At 39.4% G+C, this 25,155-nt stretch overlaps 1 protein-coding gene across 1 annotated transcript; it reads right to left on the bottom strand.

The window, feature by feature from the left end:
* Positions 1 to 2,858: 2,858 nt before the first annotated feature.
* On the bottom strand, positions 2,859 to 6,881 carry LOC132166069 (aldehyde dehydrogenase family 2 member C4). The gene is made up of 9 exons (XM_059576823.2): positions 6,744 to 6,881; positions 5,576 to 5,718; positions 4,658 to 5,041; positions 4,432 to 4,521; positions 4,128 to 4,301; positions 3,899 to 4,036; positions 3,583 to 3,720; positions 3,431 to 3,492; positions 2,859 to 3,329 (listed from the first exon to the last, which is right to left on the bottom strand). Exons 1-9 carry the CDS (start codon positions 6,844 to 6,846, stop codon positions 3,056 to 3,058), a joined length of 1,506 nt encoding a protein of 501 aa, XP_059432806.2. The 5' UTR covers positions 6,847 to 6,881; the 3' UTR covers positions 2,859 to 3,055.
* Positions 6,882 to 25,155: the final 18,274 nt, after the last annotated feature.

Raw genomic sequence — 25,155 nt, 5'->3', positions numbered from 1 at the left:
AATGGAAAAGAATGGAAAAGAGAAAGAATTGGGAAGATCTTTATTGAACAAGCAATTTCAAGGATTGCTTAATCTCCATGAACATTTCAAGGATGCTCTACTTCCAAGTTCAGAATGAACTTACAACCATCAAAAAGCTAACCTTACAAAATGAAGAGAGAACTACTTATAATTTTCTTCCAAGCTTACAACCTCCTAACTGTCTTACAACTTCCTTCTAACATCTGACAGACTTAACTACTACTCCTCTCTGGAAGCTACTGCACGTGGAATTATCTTCACACCCTGCCATCTCAGCACATCATCAACTTCTTGTATCTGCCACTCAGCATCATCTTCACAGCAGAAAATTAAGTTGAATGTCCCGTTATTTTTTTTTCTTGACGTGCTAGTTTTAGCATGTCAGAAATATATATATAAAGGCATGGGCGATGGCAAGACTTCCCAAGGCACATTCCTGACGTGCCACATAGGCACGTCAGGAATATATATATATATATATATATATATATATATATATATATATATAATAAACATGATATAATAAAAATAAATAAAAGAATTTCTGACGTGCCAAAGATGGCACGTCATAATTTCTATTAACTAATTTTTTTTTTTTTTTTTTTTGGCAAATTCAAACTAAATAATAAGGTGATGGTGAAAATTATTAACAAGAGTAAATAAGATAAATGAAGATATTAATTCACTCAATAAGTAAGATGTGGTTAACCCACACTGATCTAATACTAAATAAAAATTTATTAACGTGCATGGTTCAAACCTAAAGGATATATAACATTTTCTTCGTTCGTTTGGAATCTAATTAAAATAATTAAATTAACATTATTCATATTGAAGTTTTGACACACATATATATATATATAGGAAAATATCAAATTGTCATCGTGCCTGTATTATATATAACTGTTTGTTGTACACTAAAACAACTTTGTAAAATGGTTCGATTGATTGACAAGAAAAGAAGAAGAAGAAGACGAGGAAGAAAGAATTCATGAAGAAGAAAACCTAGTAGATGCAACGACAATTTCATTTAATCTTTCTTTGTTTTATCTGCAAATAAATAGTGTTTTTTCGTGCAAAAAAAAAAAAGAAAAAAAAAACGATGGAGCAGAAAACAGATTTTAATTTTTTTAATTTCTATACTAAGCGAATGGAGAATAATAAATCAAAGAAATCCGGATTGGAAGGCCAAGAGCAACAATAGAGTTATTTAATAAAGATTTAGAAAGATTTTGAGTCTCATTTTCATTTAAAATCCTTCCTAATAAAAAACAAAAGTTAGTTGAAATATATATAATATAAAATAAAAATGATATAAAAGAAAAAAAAATTAAAAGAAATTCTGGCGTGCCATATATGGCACGTCAGAATTTCTTTTATCTTTATATATATATATATATATATATATATATATATATATATATATAAACATTATATTTACTTACGTGTTAAAGTGATACGTCAATAAATTTTTGACGAGTCAAAGTGACACGTCAAAAATTATTGACGTGCCACTTTGACACGTCAATAATTTATTGACGTGTCAAAGTAACACGTCAATATTTACTGACGTGTCTAACTTTGATTCGTTAGTAAATATTAAATTATTAAGTTATTTAAATAAAAAGTTTTAAAATAAAATTGAATTCAAATTTACTGACATGTCAAATATTGACACGTCGGTAAATCCTGACATGTTATATTCAACACGTCAGTAAATGTTGACGTGCCACTTTTGGCACGTAAAAAAAAATTTTGTTGACGTGCCAATTTACTGACGTAGCAAAAAATGAATACTATTTGCCACTTTAAAAGATTGCCCTTTTTTTGTAGTGAATCATCATCATCACTCCATTTGTAGTCTTGTACACAACATATAAATAAATATATATAATAAACATATAAATAAAACTATATATATATATATATATAAAGAGTTAGCGGTTAGCGGTTTTCAAAAACCCAATAGCCACCGCTTTCAAAAGCGGTTAGCGGTTCTAAATTTTCATCCCTATGGTTGAAGCCATCCTAAAAAAATTTCATTAGAGATTACTGAACCATCCTTAAGTGAGAGGATGGTCAGAGGTGGGGAGAGGGTTCCCAAACCTCTCGCCTCCTTTTCTCTTTTTATTATTATTATTATTATTATTATTTTTTTTTTCACATATGTCAAGTTAAAATGATATTTTGTACATGTGATAACATTTTATTAGATCTTTCATTGATTTTTAGAAAAAGAGAGTTATTTCCGCTGCCTCATAGTTCACGAAAACAAAGAACTTTGTTCTTCTTAGTTGCCTTCTCTGCTTTAAAACAAAGTGATGAACAAGCGGGAGAAAGTTGTCTTTATGAAGAATTCTCTTTTGTCATAACGTGAGTGGTATAGTGTATTAGGATTTTAGGTTTGAGTGTTTCTTTTTTAATTATTATTTTGCAATTTATTTTTTATAGTGAAATTTTTTCTTAATCGTCTCCATCTATAAATATATGCTTGTTAAATCAACCAAAATAAATATTGGTATTTTGTGTGATTGACTTATTTTATTATATATGTTTTTTTTCCTTCTTCGTGATCTGAAAGATCATTTATCACACCAAAATGGAGGTGATATCCTCATTGGGGAAACTGAGAATAAATCTCCGATTTTCACAAATAAGATCAAACTTTATTAGATTCCTAATTCTATTCCACACATCATATATTACTGCTTTGCAAGCAAATCTAGTAACTTCATTTTTGGAGTTTTGGAATAAATTCAAATTTCTTAAAACCAAACATACTATAATAGTTCAAGTTGTTAATACAGAAATAGAAATTAAAGCGGAAAAGAAAAAAAGAAAATAAAATAAAAGCAATCGAATTACACAACCCGCTGCTACCATGTCTTTGACAAAATACAGAATTTGAGATATCGAGCTTGACACAAATTGATCATTTTGAATACAACAAAGTGTATAACTTCAATTTTATTGCATATAATTATAATATTACTAAACGTGTTTCCCTGTTTGGTATGACTGAAGGGATATTAGTTCAAAGCCAAGGAGTATTATAAATGGGAGTTACAACCGACTTCACATGAAGATATTTGTGAAGGGCATCCAATCCAAAATCACTTCCAAACCCGCTCATCTTGTACCCTGTAAAAGGACAATCATTGTCGAAAGCAAAATAGCAATTGATCCAAATGGTGCCAGCACGAATTGATCTTGAGACAGTGTTAGCCACATTCAAGTCCTTGGTCACGATACCCGCCGCTAGTCCATATCTACTCTTGTTCGCCCTCTCAATTGCCTCTTCAATTGTTCTGTAATTTTTCATAATTAGGAAGAAAAAAAAAAAAGCTCTTTAATCACTACTAAAATTGCTAAATAAGAGCACTTCATTGCAAAAGTTTTGTTTACTCACTTGAACTTGGCAAGGGCCATCACAGGTCCAAATATTTCATCCTTGGCTATAAGCATTTCTTCCTGACCAAGTCATCAAGAACAACAATAGATGAAGAAAAAGAAAAACAAAGAACTAAGATCTCCATGTGTTGTAAAATGAAGAAGATATACCTTGAAATCTGTGAAAATTGTAGGCTCAATGTAGTATCCCTTTCCACCCAAGGGTTTGCCCCCAATTAACAGTGTGGCTCCTTCTCTCTTGCCATGCTCAATGTAGGAAAGAATTCTTTCAAATTGCTTCTTATCGACCTGCACGTAACAAAACGAAGATGAATCATTTCACAATCTAAATTTTATTTTGTTGTGTTTGCTGATGTTAAGAATTTCACATCATTTAAAAGTTTTAAATAACATTGTTTGGTTTGTATTTGGTTCCTTTGTACACCACGACCAAAAAGAAAAAATCTTTGTAGGCCTCATTACATACCTGGGGTCCTTGTTGAACTTCAGGATCAAATGGATCCCCAACTACCCAAGCTTTTGCCTTTTCCACCAATTTCTTTACAACTTCGTCATATATCCCTTCTTGAACATAAACACGAGAACTTGCCACGCATATTTCTCCCTGAAAAGAAAAATGAAATCAGGAAACAAAGAATGGCATTGAATTAAGCTACATTTCTTTAATGAAATATAGTAAATAAAAATGACTTCACCTTATTAAACAGGATGCCCGTGAGAGCCAACTGAGCAGCTACATCTACGTCGGCATCGTCGAAAATAATAAGGGGAGACTTGCCTCCTAATTCAAGTGAAACCACTTTCAAGTTGCTTTCTGCTGCCGCCTTCATTACTTTACGTCCTACTTCAGGAGAACCAGTGAAACTAATCTGAAAAAACAAGAACAAGCATATGGAAATTCAAGGTCATACATGCAAAACAAGGAAATTAATGACTCCATAAATTTATCAAAATGTTCATATAAATAAAACAAACATTCAATTAAAAGCTAGAAATTACCGCATCAATGTCCATGTGAGTGCTAACAGCTGCCCCAGCTGTTGGTCCAAATCCGGTTACAACATTGAGCACTCCATTTGGCATGCCCGCCTTGAAAAAAAGAAGAGACAAAAGGTCAAAAGAAAAATTTTGGACCTCATAAAAGCCGAACGAGGACTTAATTGAGTCATATTGGCAATATAAATAACGTATGACTTGATCAAATAAATTAATCATCACAAGTTACCAGCTTAGCAAGATGAGCATAATAGAGAGCCGATAGAGGCGTTTGCTCAGCAGGCTTGACAACCATGGTGCACCCGGCGGCTAAAGCAGGGCTAATTTTCATGAACAATAAGGTGCTTGGATAGTTCCAAGGAATGATGTGTCCTACGACACCAATAGGTTCACGCAACGTGTATGCATGGAATTCACTGGACATTTTTAGTACATCTCCATGAATTTTATCAGCTGCACCTGCATAGTAACGAAGAGTAGCTGCAACCTGTGGAATGTCCACGGCCTTGCCCATGCTAAACAATTTCCCAGCATCAATTGTATCCAAAGCAGCTAGTTCTTCTACATTTTGATCAATCAAGTCGGCGAATTTCATCATTATCCTTGCTCTCTCCTGACAACAATGAAGAGCCCCGCGAAAGAAAAACATAATTTACATTAGTAGTTGCAAAATTATGGCCTATTGAAGGCACCATGGAAGAGAGAGTGAGTTTTACACAAGTAATCTTTATTTTTTATTTTTTATTTTTTTTATTGTTTCAACCTTTTACGTTAATTAGTTCAAACCCAAATTTAATTAGCTCTCATGGACTTTGTCACAAATTATCACCAACCATTTAATTGAACCGACAAAATTGAAAGAGATCACAATGAAACATGTCAGTCGACAGCCAGCATTTTTCCAGTCAACCGCACAAGTTGCCAAGCTGGCTTTTTCCTTATATCTCTCCCTCACGCATCGCTATTTGACTTGGAAATTTGAGTGCGTATGACTTGGAATTTGTAGTTTCTAATTCGAAGCAAGCAAGCTAGCTAAAGTAGTGGTACGAATTATCTTGTAATTGTTAAAAAACAGAAAACGATCGATGGAAATTAGTAATTTAAGAATAATGGAGAAATCAAAGATAGAGAGATCGAGTCTACATACAGAGCCCGGCAAGCGAGGCCATGGACCATGGTCAAATGCATCACGAGCCGCCTTGACAGCTAAGTCAATATCTTCTTCGTCTCCTTCGGCAATTCTCGCTATCACATCTCCTGTTCTTGGATCTATTGTCTCGAAAGTTTTCCCTATTTATTTATTAAATTAAATGTTTAGAAAATTTACGGTACCCCAAAATTTGATAAATTAGTCTAAAAATAACTTTGATGCATCGGTAACTCAGCTGCCGGCCTTAAAAAATGCCGGCTTTCATTAAACTAATAGAATGATAAGAAATCACCACGTAAGACAATATGGATTTGGTCTCTTAGAATTCTTTTTAAATTTTAGCCGTCTATTTCATCTAAGCATTTAAAATAAGTAATGTTTCAAAACTACCTTATTAAATTTCAGCTGCCACTTAGTAGTTTTCTCATTAGATTTTGAAACATGAGTTATTTTAGACCCTAAGATGAAATGAACGACGGATATTTATGAATTTAAGAATCTCAAATTTTAAAAAAATTCTAGACAATCTCAATTCCGACAACATTGACAGACAAACAGAACATATTTCAAATTAGTAGGAGAAAACTTTATTAAATCAAAATATATTGTGAGAGGTAAAGTTGACTTAATCTCATTCCTTCCTAATTTGTCACGCATGTGATCGCTCTATCTCTACGCCTACCTTAATTAATTATGTCATAAATTTGTTAATTAAAAAGCAGTAGTTTTCTATGAAGACAAAAGGTTATTTGTTTAGAGACTTTTTGGAATTAAAAATAATAATATTAATAAGATGCAAATATATATAAATAACAGCCAATAATAGGTAGGGTTCTTCGCGGAATTAAGGTGAGCAATAATATTGGTAGATGAAGATCGATGTATGAGTCCCCGATACCCTTTAATTCGGAGAGAAAAAAACTGCAACTAGTTTGGAGAACGTTAAAAATGTTTCAACTACATCATTAATGAGTTTCACGAGAAAGAGGTCATCATCATCATCATCCTTTTCCTTTTCTTTTTCCCCGGAAATTCTTTTAACCAAAGCTCTTTGGGGGTGGAACAATTACAATATTTGAAGTTACGTAGTCTACATATCTTAAATCATAAACTGAAAGTCTATATATATGAAGGAACTAAACGGATGTAGAGATGAGTTGAAAACCTGAAATGGAATCAACAAATTCTCCATTGATGAAAAGCTTGGTGAACTTGATCGTCGGGATCTTCACGGAAGAGACTATGCTGTCATCGCAGTGACTCCCCATCTCTGTCTTTCTCTCTCTATTTTTCTCCCTCACGTTTGTTTGTGTTCTTTGTTATATGGAACACAGATTCATAAGACATATATATATATATATATACAGGCGGTATCAAAGAATAATATGAGTCACATTCATGCTGAGGGAAAAAAATAAAAAAATAAAAAAATATAGATAGAGTGGTCCACAAAGGTATATATATATTTCAAACTGCCCATAAAGGTGACTCAACTGAGCATTAATTAAAACAGATGCACGAGAAAACAGGCTGTGTTATATATGGATATGCAAGATATCCTCGGGCCTCATCAACAGGAATTATTATTATTACTATTATTATTATTATTTCCTTTCTTTTATTGGCATATTCCACGCCCACGTGATCCTTGATGTTAATAACAAAATTATAGAAAAGAGATTAAATATTTAATTGGTCCTGCGTTACTTTTTTTTATTTTTATTTTATTAAAAGAGATCTCTTATATATAGGTAAATCGCTTGTACATCATCAGCAATTGGATCTGTAGGACTAATGGTTGATTTGAATAAAAAATGTACAGAAAAGTACAAGATATGTAAAAAAAACCCATTTATCGTATTAAAAAGTAAACCTTATTTCAAAAATATTAGACTTATAATCACTCTATTTATCTAGGCTTTTACCATTTTAAAAAATATTCAGTAGACTTTTTTACGATTGTAATATAATTAAAATGCCGTGGCACTGAAAATCAATTTTTGAATTAATAAGAACTTGTAAAAAATAAGAATTAATAGTTAATTTTCATTACCATTTCATCCTAATTATATGACAGTTATATAACATTTTATACACATGATAACCTTTTCATTAGGTCTTCTATGGTTTTTTATATAAGTAACAAATAAATGTGTTAATTTTTTTAGATGATACCTAGACGGAATTCTTAAAGCATGAGTTTTGAAACGAGATTATAACTTCTTGATATATATGTTTATTAAAAAAAAAGTATCAACTACTGCATGTCCTCGATCCCCCTAGAATCATTGCTGTGATCTTCATGTTCGATCGGCATGCTTATTTAACTTTCAAGAAATTAAGGTCTTCTTATTTGTTTCCCTCATATTTTATTGTTTACTTGAAAGGATTTATATATATGTATGTAAGATGACAGAAAACAACACAAAGCAAATGATGTACATGTAGCAGCAATATCACATTTAAAAATAATTAATCAGCTCTCTTCACTTAATTAAGGAAATTCCAACTAACGGGATTCCCATATATGCAACGAAGCATGGCCTTAATTTATATCTGTTGGTTCATGTGTTTTGGAGAGTATTTTTAGCTTTTGATTTGAAAATGTTTTATTTTTATTTTTATTTTTTATGGTTATTTGTTAATTTATTATTATTTTTTTAAATAGAAAAGAAGTGAAAAATAAATAAAATAGTTTAACGATCAAAAGCCCCCTCCCAACACTACTACTCTAGGTACTCCTCTTAGATAAACACTTATAGTTCTTTTACTTTTTTTCTTTTTTTTTTTTTTAAGCAAAAAGGTAGGTGGGGGACAATTAGAGTGGTTACTTTATTTAGGCGTGACCATGGTGACAGCTACTCATTGGTCATTGTTGAGAGGGGACCTAAACATTGGGAATCGTAAGTGTTCGCTTAAAACTGATTGAGTCATAGCTTAACGCAAGCCTTACCAATGACTCTACTAGCACCCAAGCCAATGGACAAACCAATAACCACAAGCGCTTTCCATTGTAGTATTCAACCTTGAAATCTAGGCTCCACTAATACAACCCAAATGCCACTAGACCACATCGTCCTTTTACATTTATTGTTACATTTTATTTGATTGTCATACCAATTTGCATACTCAATGCAACTATTTTATTTCAAATGGTGTAGTAAAGATATTTTAATCTGATGAGAACACAGTGGTGATTAATTATCCATTTGTTCCTTTAAAAAAAAAAGCTCCATATACAATTATTTTACAACTTTTGTGTCCAGACATAATTATAGAGTGTTAGAGGATGTTAAATTCTTTCAATTTTAAATCCAATCATATGCTAATACGTGTAGTTAGCATATGATTGATCATCACTCAAAATTTAAAATTTCTATCTAAAATTTCGGCAGGCTTTGTTCATACATTTTATAAGACCTGAGCCCATGGGCCCAGATCATCAAGGAATGTCAATATGAGCTCAAAGCTCAACTACCACAGGGCCAGCCCAAAAAGGTCAAGCTCATCAATTGCTCAGACTATCGGAGGTGTCTCCCATATACTATATCATAATCCTCGGGGGGTAGGTACCCAAGGATATAAGTATAAATGGAAGAAAGTTGTTCAATGATTATTAAGAAGAGGTGTCGGTTACAAGTTAGTAAATGCCTATAAGCGTTATGCACGCCAATAAAGTTATCCGAACGTTCGGTTATCACAAACGAAAGATCTTCTCATCAACTCTCTGTTAGTTACACATGGATCCCGAATTTTCCGCCCAGTCATCACTAACTCTCCATCGGTTACACCTAGTTAACCCCAAATCATCCGCCTAATCATTATCTCATTTAGTGGCTATACTATAAATAAATGGTTAAATACCTCTGTTGATGCACAGTTTTCCAAGTGATGACGTGACACGCCTGCTGAGCTTAAGTTGACCGACACACAAAATATTTGACTGCACAACAAGAAAGAAAGAAGGATCGAAGTGACCGAGGGTGAGCCGGCGTGAGCACTCCGATGCCTAAGTCAGAATGAGAAAGAAAAGAGATATTGTCAACAGTTATGGAGCTCAGAGAATGAGAGTTGTGATTACCTTTGCTTTGACCACATGACTTGTATTTATAGGCAGGGAGAGGATTTGATTTCCCATGTATTCAGGAATCTTATCCTTTAGTATCAGCTGAACAAGCATTTGAATGAAAGATCATGTTTGTTAGTTGTTCCACTATTTCAGCGACATGGGATCAGAGGATCAACTTTGTAATCTGTTTAGGCCGTATCAACTTAAAGCATTTGAATAGGACTTGATCGCCTTTGTGATCAATTGTCATATCTTCGTGGATATGTGCAAGATATATTCTGATTGTAAGCAATTTGATAATAAGATTACTCAGATATTAAAAATAACATCTTTCAGGATATCGAAGTTACACCTTTTGCCGAGACTTACAAATCCTGAGTTATTCTCGGACTTTATGGTCTCGGCTAGAGGTTGCTTCAAATTCGTGGTCTCGGATCATATGAGTAGGTCTCGTCTCGGACTGTGTGAGTAGGTCTCGTCTCGGACTGTGTGAGGAGGTCTCGTCTCGGACTGTGTGAAGAGGTCTCGTCTCGGACTGTGTGAGGAGGTCTCGTCTCGGATTACACCAGTAGGTCTCGGATTTGGGCCTCCCATAAACAGATCTCAGATTTGGGCCCCTTCTGGCCGGGCCTAAGGACTGCTCAATAAATAGTAAGCCAGTTCATGACCCAACAGTTACCCCCAAATTTCGAAGTTTTGCAAAACTAAAGAAATTTCATGTCTTGTTGGAATGAACCGAGGCCAGCTTTTAAGAGAAAACCGAATCAGACAATGTTTTTTCCGACTCCGTATCGGATTAGCAAGGCGGCAAAATTTTAAATTTTAAATTTCAAATCTCAAATATTTGAGGGAAAATTTGACTTTTGACTTTCCAGGCGTCGGTTGAGATTCCGAGACCCTGTCGCTTCATTAATGATGGCTTTCGAGTTCCTTACACGTGTCATCTGGAGGCGGCGTCGGTTGAGCTTCCGAGGCCCTGTTTCACATGGCGCATTTAATGCACACGTGTCCGAGGCGATCTTATTTAAAGGACAGTATCTTCTCTTTTCCCATTCTTTCTATCCTCCGCAGCAGCTTCTAGCTTTTCTGTTTTCTTCTTTATTCTTCGAGAGCTCTTTTCGTTTTCATAAACCATGTCTGGAGATGAGGGATCAGGGTCTGATGGCCTCGGCGACAACACCTACCCAGCCTGTTGGCGGCCGTTGTTAACTAAGGCTGATGAAGCCAGAATTCGGGAGGAGTGTTTTATCCCCAAATCCGTGAAGCTGCGATTCGACAATGAACGGATAGGTGCAATAGTGCGTTCTGATGCGCACGAGGTTTGTCTGTACGAGACGATGTTCCGTGCTGGTTTTCGCTTACCCTTTCCGCCGATCATTCGAGAGTTGCTGAGCTATCTGAATCTAGCTCCCCATCAGATTGTGCCCAACGCATGGAGACTTATCCATGCCTGCGTGTTGCTTTGGCCTCTGGCACTCGGACCGGGGCATCATCTCACAGCCCGGGAATTTTTGTGGGTATATCGCCTTCAAAAGAACCCAAAGTGTGATGGTTTATACAATTTCCAGTCACGAAGGGGGAAATTCGTTCACGTAGATGGTAAATATTCCAGCAACCATGCGTGGAAGGGAAAGTACTTTTTTGCAACAGGGAGGTGGGAATTTCATCCCACCGAAGTTGCCCAGGGTCCGAGAGTGCCTCGGGAAACCAGTGTTCCTGCAGTGAACGCCTCTAAAGAGCCAGCCCTTACCGATGACGAACAACAGCGCATGAATAAAGTTTTAAGGTGGACTCAAAAACACGAGAGTTTACTAAGCTATTCATTGCTAATGAATACGGCCTCGCAAGGAGGAGGCCTCGTCAGATTGGAAAAAGGCGATGGCGGAGGTAAGAAGGGACCTGTTTTTGCGGTTGTCCGAGACCCAAAGGTTCCTGCCTTAGACCCTCCAGCGGCCAACACCCGAGGAGCTACCCCCCGGAAGACCAGGCTTGATAAAGGTAAAGGCAAACTGGTCGAGTTACCCAAGCAGAAGAATCCTCCACTTCAAACTGGGGGAGCTCTAAGAATTAGTGGGAGAGTGGACCCTCCTGGTGCTCCACAATTTCGAACTACAGGGCCCTTAAAAGTGGCCACAAAACCTAACCCTCCAACCCGGGCAGCTAGGGCTCTGCACTTGGTTGACGAGCCTGAGGGATTAGGAGAACCCGAATCTCCTTACCCTAAAAAGAGGAAGCTGGTGAAAGCAGCAGAAGTGAAGGTACAGGATCAGTTTGCTAGCTTGCTAGCAGCTAGGCGAAAGGCTGCTCCTGGGCCTGTGGTGAAGTCAGTTGCAGAGGTTGAGGCCTTTCTGGCCAACGAGCCTGTTCCAGCACGCCCATTAAATGCCACTCCTTTGGCCTCGGATGGCCTTGAGGCTAAGAATGCAATTCCCATCCAATCTCTCTCGCTCCAACCCCTGGGCTCCAACATCCAACACATTTTGGATGATATAGAGTTGGTGGAGCATTCGGATAGCTCCGTAGAGATGGTGTGTGAGAAGACCAAGGGGCCAACTGCAGCGGTCGAAGGAGCTAAACCTCTTTCTCCTGTTGATGAGGCTGAACCAGAGGTCCACGCGCCTCCATCTACTAGGGCTCGGACGCCGACTCCTGTCAAGAAGGTTACCAAGAAGGCATCGGCTAAAGAGACGGAGCCTACTGCCGAGACCTCATCTTCTTCTGCCTCGGCTATTAGGCCTCAAGGAGTAGACTGGACTGTCGGCGGACGTCTGGCAGATTTTAGCGGTGATTTGAAGGGTAATCCCTTCTTGGCACTGGTAAATTTAATTCCGCACGAGAGCTTTACCATGGAACGTGACATCTCTGCTCAAGGCATGACAGAGCAGATGATTTATTTTCAACTTACTGTAAGTATACTACCTCTTTTTTCTTTTTACTTTATGCATAAACATACTGACAGAATCTTTGCCACAGGCTATTATGAGGTCGTTGGTTTGGTACTGCTATTTCCGGAAAGTAACCCAGGAATCGACCAAAAAGACCGACATCCTCCAAGGCTTAATCACTGACCTGGAAGCCGAAAATACCAGACTAAAGGAGGTAGTGGCTAAGCAAGATGAGGAACTATTGCTCTCGGGCCAACAGCAGTCAATAATGCAGGCCGAAACATCCGAGATGGCTGCGGCTCGGACAAGGGCTGAGTCTGAGGCTGCGGAGTTGGTGGCCGAGATTAAGGGTCTTCGGGCTGAAATAAGCCGACTCCAGGAGGACAACTCCATTATAAGAGAAGATCGGAACCAATTGGAGGAAAGGCACTCGAGCGTCTCGGATCAATTGGAATTGGCTCAGGCTGAAATCCTGGAGTAGAAAACCTTGGTTGCAAAAACAAATGACGCCAAAGTGATTGCTGAGGAGAAACTGAAGTTCTTCAAAGGCAAATACGCTCAGGTGAAAGCTCAGTTAAAGGAGGCTAAAAGCCAAGTTGCCAGTTATTTGCGCCAGCTATCCTTTGCTTCATGGGTCCGAAACTCCGCCTGGGCTGACAGACTCATTCTTGGCTTTGAAACCTTTCGAGCATGGGCTAAGGACTCGACCCGAAAAATAGATCTCGACAGGGTAAAGATCGAGGACATCCCTTGCTCGGACGCAGCTATGGCTCAACTGGTAAACCTAGGCCAAGAACAAATGCCTGACGCCGCAGGGATAAAAGAATTTTTCTTCGACCCCTTCTCGGCTCAACATTGCCAAGGTGCCGAGTCTGATCCAGATGACACCCGGTCCGAGGCCGTTTCTGCCGAGTCCGGCTCTGCCGAGGCCCCCGATGTTAATCTTGCTTCTGCCCCTAAGGCAAAATAGTGTAATACCATATGATAGCTCTTTGTACATACCTTAAGTTTCTTAATGAAATGAGTTTTTTATGAATCTCGAAGTAACAACTTTCTGATTTTTGTTTGTTGCCTAAGGTAGTTGATTTTAGCCTTAGTTACACTATAACGAGTTTTTGTCTCGTAGAGTCGTTTTCTTACTCCGAGTCAGGTCTCGGAGAGTTTTATACTACTCCAAGTTAGTTCTTGGAGAGTTTTTTTTTTTTTTTTACTACTCCGAGTTAGGTCTCGGAAGGTTCTTTTATGCTACTCCGAGTTAGGTCTCGGAGAGTTCTTTTATGCTACTCCGAGTTAGGTCTTGGAGAGTTCTTTTAGAGAATGCTTCTTTTGGTTGCATCCTGCTTGGAAGCACCTTTTCAGCCGTCTTCTCTAAGATTAATGAAATCATTTAATTTTGTACATATGAACCTTATATGCTGCATAACTCCGAGATACTTTTATTCATTAAAATAAAGTAATGAAATGACGAACAAATTACATATCGCAGCGTTTTAGACATAGTACTTTTTAAGGTGCTCAGCATTCCAAGGCCTCGGAAGAGTCTTACCTTTGGAATCTTCCAAGTGGTATGCTCCTGCTCTTTTGCACTCAATCACCCTATAAGGTCCTTCCCAATTAGGAGCCAGCTTTCCCTCAGCCGGGTCCTTAGTCGCCAAAGTAGCTTTACGTAGAACCATATCTCCAACTTTGAAGCTCCGAGGCTTGACCTTTTTGTTGAAATAACGAGTCACTCTCGCCTGATATGCTGCCATAGCCACTTGGGCTTGATCCCGCTTCTCTTGTAGCAAATCAAAATGTAGCTGTAATCCTTCATTATTAGTCTCGGATTGGAAGGTCTCTACGCGATAGCTACCTGAGCCTACCTCGGCTGGAATGACTGCCTCAGTTCCGAATGCTAAGGCATATGGTGTTTCTTCGGTTGGAATTCTCTTGGTCGTTCAGTATGCCCACAATACTTCTGGCAGATCTTCTGCCCAGTTGCCTTTCCGATCATCCAGCTTCTTCTTCAAGATCTTGAAAATTGTTTTGTTGCTGGCCTCTACCTGCCCATTTGCCTGGGGGTGCCCTGGAGACGAGTAATAGTTCTTTATTCGCAGCTGGGCACACCAAGATCGGAATGAGTCGCAGTCAAATTGCTTGCCATTATCTATGACAAAAGCATGGGGAATGCCATACCGACATATGATGTTCTTCCATAAGAATCGTTCAATTGTTTTGGCTGTGATATTTACCAAGGCTTCAACCTCTGCCCATTTGGTGAAATAATCTACAGCAACAACCGCGAACTGTGCATTTCCCCTGCTTCGAGGCAATGGTCCTACTATATCTACCCCCCATTGGGAGAAGGGCCAAGGTGAAGAGATTGCACTCAGGTCTTCAGGCGGTTGATGAGTGACGTTAGCAAATCGCTGGCACTTGTCACAATTTCTGACTATATTTGCCAAGTCCTGATTCATGTTGGGCCAATAGAAACCTGCTCGGACTGCTTTATGTGCCAATATTCTGGCTCCAGAATGGCTTCCACAGACTCCCTCATGGATCTCTCTAAGGATATAGTTTCCTTCATCCTTCGAAACACATTTTAAGAGTGGCAACGTGAAACCCCTTTTGTAAAGGACTCCATTTATCATTGTAAATCTTTCCGCTCTTACCTTCAATCTGATAGCCAGCTTTTTATCTGAAGGCAGTATTCCTTTTTTCAGGTATTCCACAATTTCTAGCTGCCAATCAGGCATGGTCTCGGCTGTCGAGACCGACACCGTCTCTGTAACTGATGACTGTGGAAGAATTTGGATAGGAGTCTCGACTTCAATTTCTTTACCGGCCGTTGAGGCAATCCGGGCCAACTGGTCTGCCCTTTCATTCTCTGGTCTCGGAATCTTCACAATGCTAAACTTTTCAAATAAAGCTTGCAAATCCTGCACTTTAGATAAGTATAACTTCATCTTGTTTCCCTTGGCTTCGAATTCCCCACGGATGTGCCCTACAACGACCTGAGAGTCACTCCTTATTTCGACAAATTTGGCTCCCATTTCAAGAGCTAAACCGAGTCCTGCCAAGACTGCCTCGTACTCGGCCTCGTTATTCGTTGTTCTGAACTTCAACTTTATTGCACTACATAACTCTTCCCCATCGGGAGTAATCATTACTATCCCAGCTCCACCATGTTTCTTTGTAGACGACCCATCTACGTAGACTACCCAGGTCTCATCACTGGGCCAACTAGTGATGTCTGGCAAATTAGTGAATTCTGCCAGAAAATCAGCCAGTGCCAGACCCTTGAGAGAATTCCGAGGGAGAAATTCAATATCGAATTCTCCCAGCTCAATGGCCCAGTTAGCTAATCTTCCCGACAGATCTAGCTTTCTTAGTATTTTTTTTAAAGAGTGTTCAATCAACACCCGGATAGTATGAGCTTAAAAGTAGGGTCGGAGCTTCCTGGATGCTATATTCAAGGCAAAAGCCAGTTTTTCCATCTGGGGATACCTTTCTTCAGCGCCCCTCAAAGCTCTGCTTGTGAAGTATACAGGCTTTTGAATTCCTTCTTCCTCTCGGATTAATGCAGCACTGACAGCCGTTTGAGACACAGCTAAATACAAATATAGTACCTCCCCAGGCTTTGTCTGGCTCAGCAAAGGAGGGCTCACCAGATATTTTTTCAGCTGTCCGAAGGCTTCTTCACATTCGTCTGTCCATTCAAAGGCCTTTCGCAAGACTTTGAAAAACGGAAGACACTTATCGGTCGACCGTGAAATGAACCGATTTAGTGCCGCTACCCTTCCTGTCAATTGCTGGAGCTGCTTTAAGTTTCTCGGAGATTGCATATCCAAGACAGATTGTATTTTTTCAGGATTGGCCTCTATTCCTCGGCTGGATACCATGTAACCGAGGAACTTTCCTGATGAAACTCCGAATGCGCACTTTAAGGGATTCAACTTCATCCCATACTTCTTCAAGGATGTGAACGTCTCTTGCAAGTCGAGTGTGTGGTCCTGTGGCAGCACACTCTTGACTAGCATGTCATTAACGTATACTTCCATATTGCGTCTGATCTGGTCTCGGAACATCTTGTTTACCAGCCTCTGGTATGTTGCCCTTGCGTTTTTCAAGCCAAAGGGCATGACCTTATAACAGTACAAGCCTCGGTCAGTTATGAACGCAGTTTTCTCACGGTCTTCTAGATGCATATATATTTGGTTGTAACCAGAGAAGGCATCCATGAAGCTAAGTAATCCATATCCAGCTGTTGAGTCCACCAATGCATCAATGCGGGGTAATGGAAAACTGTCTTTTGGGCAGGCTTTATTGAGGTCAGTGAAATCCACGCACATCCTCCACTTCCCATTGGACTTTTTGACCAATACTACATTAGCCAACCAATCGGGATAATATACTTCTTCGATGAAACGAGCTTTGAGAAGCTTTTCCACTTCTTCTGCTATGGCCACATTCCGTTCAGGGGCGAACTTTCTTCTTTTTTGCTTTACTGGTTTTACATTTGGATCCACATTTAGCTGGTGAATAATGTCTTCAGGATCAATTCCTGGCATATCTTCATGAGTCCATGCAAAAACTTCTAAATTCCTTCTGAGGAAGATAATGAGGTCGGCTCGGATTCTGGGACTGAGCTGTGTTCCAATCTTCAAAGTCTTGTCTCCACTTACTACCACATCCTCCAAAGGTTCAGCTGGCTCTCCCTTTGGGTCATTCCTGTTATTACCACCTACTGTACCAATCACAATAGGAGTCGGATCCGAGACCCTCTTGAGAGACGTATTGTAACATCTTCTCGCCTGGGTCTGATCCCCTTTCACTTCTCCGACCCCTTCTTCCGTCGGGAACTTCATCATCAAATGGTATGTTGAAGTTACGGCCTTTAACTTATTTAAAGCGGGTCTACCGATAATGGCATTGTAGGCCCCTGGTCGATCAATAACCAGGAAATCTACCATCACGGTTTTCCGCTTGGGTGCCATCCTTGCCGTTACAGGCAGTGAAATAAGACCAATCGGATGGACCTGTTCTCCTGCAAATCCAACCAAGGGAGAGCTGAATGGTGTGATCCTATCACGATCAATACCCATTTGTTTAAAAACTGGCCAGTACAGTACATCTGCCGAGCTTCCATTGTCCACCAAAATTCTGTGAATCATATGGTTGGCCACTGTTACTGTTACGACTAAGGGATCATCATGTGGCTGCATTACCCCCCTAGCGTCCTCTTCAGAAAAAGAAAGGATCACTGAATCCTTTTTTGCAACTTTGGACGGTCTTTGCACTGTAAAAACTTCCTCGGCATGTGTCTTCCTAGCATGGGCTTTCCTGGCCGAATTAGATTGTCCTCCACCAACTATTCCTCCTGAAATAGTATGGATTTCTCCTACTACTCCTTGATCCCGAGGGGGTCTCGGATCTTCTCTGGGACCATCATCCCGATCACGTCTCGGCTCCCGTGCCCTTTCAGCTCGGTTCCCTTCTAATAGGAAAGGCTGTGGATGCACCGCGCCTTGGTTTCTTTCCCCTGCTAGGAATCTTACCAGCCTTCCATTTCTAATGAAAGTTTCGATTTCCTGCCGCAAGGTTATGCAGTCTTCTGTCAAATGTCCGTGATCATTGTGGTATTCGCAGAACTTCGTCCGATCTCGCTTCCTTGGATCACCCCGCAACTTACTTGGCCACCTGAAAGCTGGGTCTCTTCTAATTTCCATAAACACTTCGTTGACCCTGGTATTCAAAGGTGTGAACCTTCGATCTTCACGTCGCCGGGGTTCGGTCTTTGGGACTGATGGTACAGTCTTCTTCACTATTCTCTTCTGAAACCTTTCTTCCTTCGGGACAGATGCTATAGGTGGCTCTTTTTTGGCGTCCTCCTCCTTTTTGGCGTCCTCCTTCTCCCGGTCTTCTTCCTCCTGACCTTTCGTGAGAGCTTTAATCATTTCCTCCTGAATAATATACTCCTCTGTTTTGGCTATAAACTCGGGAAGAGTTATTTCTGTCGAACTTTTTGATACTTCGGCCATTAGAGGCCCATTTGGCCTGACCCCATGCCATAACGCGGATAACACCGTTTGATCCCCCGGGTTATCCACTAACAATTTTTCTTTATTGAACCTATGCATGAAATCTTTCAGGCTTTCCTCCTTCCCTTGACGTAAAGACAGTAAGCAAGCCGAGTGCTTTCTCCTCTTTTTGGTAGCCAGAAATTGGCTGAAAAAGAGACTTCCAAGTTCTTTGAAACTGTCTATTGACTTGGCAGGCAATCTGGCAAACCAGTCTTAAGCAACTCCTTCCAAAGTGAGAGGAAAGGTTCTGCACGCTATTTCATCCGGAAACCTGTGAAGGGAGAAGTGAACACGGACGCTTTCCATATGCTCCGAAGGGTCGCCACTACCATTAAACTCCTTGACGCGAGGCATCTTGAAGTTTTCAGGCAAAGGGAAATTTAGCACTCGATCAGTGAAAGGTAGGTCGGTGTTATCCATGAACCCTGAAGCAGGGGTTTTCTCATCCCTTGCAGCCAACTTACGGGTCAGTTCTTCATACTTCTTCTTTAGATCCTCCATGTCAGCACTCATCTGGCCTTCATTTTGCCCATGAGGTTGTTCCCGTCGAGGCCTCGTATGCTGGGACCTCTCCTGCTCTTGGTGCTCCTCATTCTGGACAGTAGTATGATGGCTAGCTTGGACTGAACTTGCTTCTTCGTCACGGTGTGAACCAGCCGTCCGCTTCCCATCACGAATTTCCCTTCGCCTTTCCTTCTCACGCCGTTCTTCACGTCTTCTTGCTCGCTCTTGGTCCCTCTGGCTATTACGGCCCTCAGCAGCTGTGAGCCTCACAGCCAGGTCTTCATTTTGCTTCTTTAGAGCCTTCATGGATTCAGACATCTGCTTCATGAATTCGGCTAGATCGGGTGGTGGTGGTGCGTTGGAGGCTGCAGCAGTGGAACGGGTAGTCACCATTTTGGATTAGTAGAGAATTGATGAAAATCGAGTTCCCACAGACGGCGCCAAACTGTTGATGCACAGTTTTCCAAGTGATGACGTGACACGCCTGCTGAGCTTAAGTTGACCGACACACAAAATATTTGACTGCACAACAAGAAAGAAAGAAGGATCGAAGTGACCGGGGGTGAGCCGGCGTGAGCACTCCGATGCCTAAGTCAGAATGAGAAAGAAAAGAGATACTGTCAACAGCTATGGAGCTCAGAGAATGAGAGTTGTGATTACCTTTGCTTTGACCACATGACTTGTATTTATAGGCAGGGAGAGGATTTGATTTCCCATGTATTCAGGAATCTTATCCTTTAGTATCAGCTGAACAAGCATTTGAATGAAAGATCATGTTTGTTAGTTGTTCCACTATTTCAGCGACATGGGATCAGAGGATCAACTTTGTAATCTGTTTAGGCCGTATCAACTTAAAGCATTTGAATAGGACTTGATCGCCTTTGTGATCAATTGTCATATCTTCGTGGATATGTGCAAGATATATTCTGATTGTAAGCAATTTGATAATAAGATTACTCAGATATTAAAAATAACATCTTTCAGGATATCGAAGTTACACCTTTTGCCGAGACTTACAAATCCTGAGTTATTCTCGGACTTTATGGTCTCGGCTAGAGGTTGCTTTAAATTCGTGGTGTCGGATCATATGAGTAGGTCTCGTCTCGGACTGTGTGAGTAGGTCTCGTCTCGGACTGTGTGAGGAGGTCTCGTCTCGGACTGTGTGAGGAGGTCTCGTCTCGGATTACACCAGTAGGTCTCGGATTTGGGCCTCCCATAAACAGATCTCAGATTTGGGCCCCTTCTGGCCGGGCCTAAGGACTGCTCAATAAATAGTAAGCCAGTTCATGACCCAACAACCTCAAACCTCCCTAGGGTTTACCAACTTTATTTTTTCTCTCCTGGGGTTTTATTTTTATCACAGGACCCCCCTGAAGTTTTGATAAAGGACCAATTTAGTCCATCCGTTAGTTAACCGTTAAGACTGACACGTAGACCAATTAGATGTTGACACGTGGCACCTATTTAATTTTTTTTAAATAAAAAAAAAAAAAAAAAAAAAAAAAAAAAAAAAACTGGGGGTGGCCGAGCCACCCCCTTGGCCATTTGGGGGTGGCTCGGCCACCCCCTTGGGCTCCAAGGGGGTGGCCGAAACCACCCCCTGTAAAAACTGTGGGTGGCTCGGCCACCCCCATGGAGCCTTGGGGGTGGCCGAGCCACCCCCAGTTTTTATAGGGGGTGGTTTCGGCCACCCCCCATGGCCAAAGGGGGTGGCTCGGCCACCCCCAAATGGCTAAGGGGGTGGCTCGGCCACCCTCAATTTTTTTTTTCTTTTTTCTTTTTTTTTTTTTTTTAAAAAAAATACATTTTTATTTTAATTTTTTTAAAAAATTAAATATGTGCCACGTGTCAGCATCTGATTGGTCCACATGTCAGTCATAACGGTCAACTAACGGATGGACTAACTTGATCCTTTATCAAAACCCCAGGGGGTCCTGTGATAAAAATGAAACCTCAGGAGAGTAAAAATAAAGTTACTAAACCCTATAGAGATATGTGGTATTTAACCCATAAATAAAAAAGATAACCAACAAAGAAAGGTACACGCTCAATTCATTCTCAAATATTCTATCATGTAACATCCCACCAAGAAGGTTAGTACTAACTTAATCATTAGAGCAGGATTCGCCAGAAACACCCCGTCGAGTTCTCTTAACCATTTTATATCTTGCAAATCAGGAAGGGGCAGCATTAACGTGGCAAGTCAATATTAAAGAGGCAACCTGCTTCCCTTTGAATTTTCCAAACCGAAAACTGTTTTAACAGGCTCCATGCCTCATTTGCCTGGTTTGCTTTATGTATAATAATAATAATAATAATTTATTAGGATAAAAGGTCGTTGTCTGATATCTTCAATGACTTTGTCAGTACTCATGATAATGGAATGAAAGGCCACTTCGATCCATCAACAAAGAGTGTATCCGCTATATTCTTTCTTTGTCCCCCACTAGTTGGCCTTTGAATTGTTCAATGACTTCGTCAGTACTCACGATATGGAATGAAAGGCCACTTCGATCCGTCAACGAAGAGCGGATCCGCTATATTCTTTCTTTTTCCCCCATTTATCGCTTTGTCTCTGTCTCTCCACTAAATTAATATACCATCACATCCCAAATCACACGTCTATATATACGATACTTTGAAAAAAAAAAAAAAAATTATATATTGCACAAATCCTTACATTTTATTCATTAAAAATTGAAGTGGCATAGTCTTTTCAATCAAAAACCTATTTATATAGAGGAAATTTCATATATATATATATATATATATATATATATATACCCAAATTCAATTTTCAACAATTTAAACAGTACCGCTTTAGTGGATAAAAAATAAATACTTGGATTAACCGACTCTCCTTACGACTAAGCTTTGCTAGGGCGGTCGCTTGAGAGTTAAAACCAAGCGGTGGTTGTTTTTCCTTGGCTTATGGAACTCACATACTTCATCCGTCATTTTAGCATATTTAAGAAGCTTTGATAAACAACTCTTTATGGATATAAAAGTTTTATTTCCAAAGACAATTTCAAACAATATTTAAGTTTTAAATGAAACAATTTTTACACTTAAATTTAGATATCCTTTAGAAAATACGGGAGTTTCACCTTACAAACCCCCATGTTATCACCTTATAAAATATACACCCTAAGCCTTACACTGACAAAAGAGATCATTTTCACAAAAGATAAAATTTTCTCTAACTCTCTTAATTTGCGATGACTTTGTTATTAAACTAGGACGCCAACTGGAAAGAACAAAGTTCTTTTGTTTTCGTGAACTTTGGGGCAGCGGAAACACACCTCTCTCCTATAAAAAGCAACGAAAGACCAACTAAAATGTTATCACGTGTACAAAATACCACTTCAACTTCACACATGAGGAAAAACTAACAACCAACCTCTACCCCCATGTTTAGGTTTGAGTGTTTTTTCATCACCACCATTTTATATTTGAGTTTTAAAGTAAAATTTTCTCTTGGTCGTTTTTTCCTATGTATATATAAGCTTGTTAATTAAACCAAAACATGTAAATATTAGTACTTTGTGTCATTGGATTATTTTATTAAGTTCTTTTTTTACTTCTTCCAATCCGAAAGATAAATGTATCTATGAAAACAAAGTGGGAGGTGTTATATATCCTCATTAGACAAAATGAGAATAAATCCTCGATTTTCACAAAAAGGTCAAACTTTATTAGATTCATAATTCTATTACATCCTACAACCTATTTTGGAACACAGAGTTATAGTTGTTACAGATCTTCTGATGTCGTTTACTCTCTCCACACATGATACAATACTACTTTGCAAGCAACTCTACTAACTTCATTTTTTTGAATAAATTCAATTTTTTTAAAACCAAACAAACTATAATCCAGAAATTATCAAATTAAAGCAAACGTGTAAATTCTTAAGGCAGTTTACCTTTGATAAAATACAGAATTTGAGATATCAAGCTTGACACAAATTGATCTTTTTAACCACCAAAATGCTTATAACTTAAATTTTATTGCACATAATTATACTACCAAACTTGTTCCCACATTTGCTAGAACTAAAGGGATATTTAGATCAAAGCCAAGGAGTTACAACCGACTTCACACTTGTGAAAGGCTTCCAATCCAAAATCACATATTATTTTTTCGTTTGGTAGGCTTAAAGGGATATTAATTCAAAACCAGGGAGTATTATAAAGGGGAGTAACAACCAACTTAACTTTAAGATACTTGTAAAGGGCATCTAATCCAAAACCATTTCCAAACCCACTCATCTTAAACCCTTCAAAAGGGTGTTCATTGTCCAATGCCAAATAGCAATTGATCCAAATGATGCCAGCACAAATTGATTTTGAGACAGTGCTCAAGTCCTTTGTCACGATGCTCGCCGCTAGCCCATATCTTGTCTTGTTAGCCCCTCAATTGCCTCATCAATTATTTTGTAATTGTTCAGAAATTGGTTAAAAAAGAAGAAGAAGAAGGTCGCTCTTTAATTTATCACTACTAAAATTGCTAAATAAAAGCATTTTATTGCAAAAGTTTTGGTTAGAGAAAGAAAAATTGGAAAGTAAGAACATGTACTCACTTGACCTTTGCTAGCGCCAAAACATGCCCAAATATTTCATCTTTTGCTATAACCATTTCTTCCTGAGGAAGTCATCAAGAATAATAATAGATGAAGGAAAAGAAAAACTAAAAATGACCATGCTAAAAACTAAGATCCAATGGTGTAAAGTAAAAAATATATACCTTGAAATCTGTGAAAATTGTAGGCTCAATGTAGTATCCCTTCCTACCCAAGGATTTGCCCCCAGTTAAGAGTGTGGCTCCTTCTCTCTTGCCATGCTCAATGTAGGAAATAATTTTTTCAAATTGCTTCTTATCTACCTGCATGTCAAAACATTTCCTTTTTCAATGGAACCCCAACTATACTTTTATGTTATTATTATTAATGGACCATTGTAGTTTTAAGATCTTTGAAAGCCTGGGCTAGGGTCCTTGTTGAACTTTAGGATAAATGGATCCCCAACTACCCAAGCTTTTGTCTTTTCAACCAATTTCTTTACGACTTCGTCATATATCCCTTCTTGAACATAAACATGAGAGCATACCAGACATACTTTTGTCCTTAGGGTCAGCAACCTCAGGGACCTCGGCATTCTAGGAGCATCTGTTGGACCTTGGGACTTCGCAGCGTCATCGTTGCCCGAGGGCTTGTTCTCTTCATCCTCTGGTGTATGGCCGAACTCGAAGATCCCTTTGGCATCAGGCATTTGCTCCTGCCCGAGTTTTATGATTTGTTCCAGAGCCTCATATGTAAAAGGAAGCTCATCGGCTTCCATAGTATCGAGGTCCACGGAGCAAGAAGGATCTTTGGCCCAGGATCAGAAAGTCTCAAAGCTAATGGTGATGCTGTCCAGCCAAGCATTGTCACGAGTCCAGGAGGCATAGGACAACTGCTTTGGTTATTACGGTCTCCGTCGTCGCCTTCCTGTAGTTGAAGCTCAGCCTTCTTGAGCTTTCCCTTGTAGAATTTCCTTCTCTCCTCAGTCACCAGCCAACCAGAGCAGGCCTCCTCAGCCTTCGCCCTCTAGATATCCGTCTCGGCCTGGGCTTCTCTAGACTGTCTCAAAATTTCAGTGTGCCTCTCTTCAAGCTGGTTCTGATCCTCCTTTATTATGGAGTTTTCTTTTTGGAGCCAACCATTCTCAGCCCAAAGAGCCTCCAATTTAGCAAACAGTTTTGAGATCTTCTTATCCGCTGCAGTCCGAGCAGCTTCAGCCTCGACTACCTCGTTTTGAATTATAGACTACTGTTGACCGACAGCAAGCAGCTCCTTGTCCTGCTGAGAAATGACCTTCATCAGCCTTGTATTCTCAGATTCGGACTTCGACAGCTTTTGCTTTGACTCTGCATGCTTAACCTTTAAGGTATCGGACTTCGCAGCCGACTTCTGCATAAATTTTCTGAAGTCGCAGTACAAAAACAATGACTTCATTATACTCGGAAACAAAGAGGAAAAGTTAGAGTATACAAAATACTGCAAAACGGCTAAGGAAA

The sequence above is a fragment of the Corylus avellana genome, chromosome 11 (genome assembly GCF_965113065.1).
Source record: "Corylus avellana chromosome 11, dhCorAvel1.hap1.2, whole genome shotgun sequence".
Classification (NCBI taxonomy): domain Eukaryota; kingdom Viridiplantae; phylum Streptophyta; class Magnoliopsida; order Fagales; family Betulaceae; genus Corylus; species Corylus avellana.
The sequence above is the reverse complement of the archived record's forward strand: the minus strand, read 5'-3'. Positions and strand labels throughout refer to the sequence as shown.

What these genes read in the sequence shown, in the direction of transcription:
- LOC132166069 (XM_059576823.2), bottom strand. Translation starts at nt 6,846, where the DNA reads ATGGGGAGTCACTGCGATGACAGCATAGTCTCTTCCGTGAAGATCCCG. An exon ending in AAGTTCAACAAGGACCCCAG is followed by an intron (nt 3,721 to 3,898) that starts GTATGTAATGAG and finishes TGTTACGTGCAG; the next exon opens with GTCGATAAGAAGCAATTTGA. An exon ending in ATGGCCCTTGCCAAGTTCAA is followed by an intron (nt 3,330 to 3,430) that starts GTGAGTAAACAA and finishes GAAAAATTACAG; the next exon opens with AACAATTGAAGAGGCAATTG.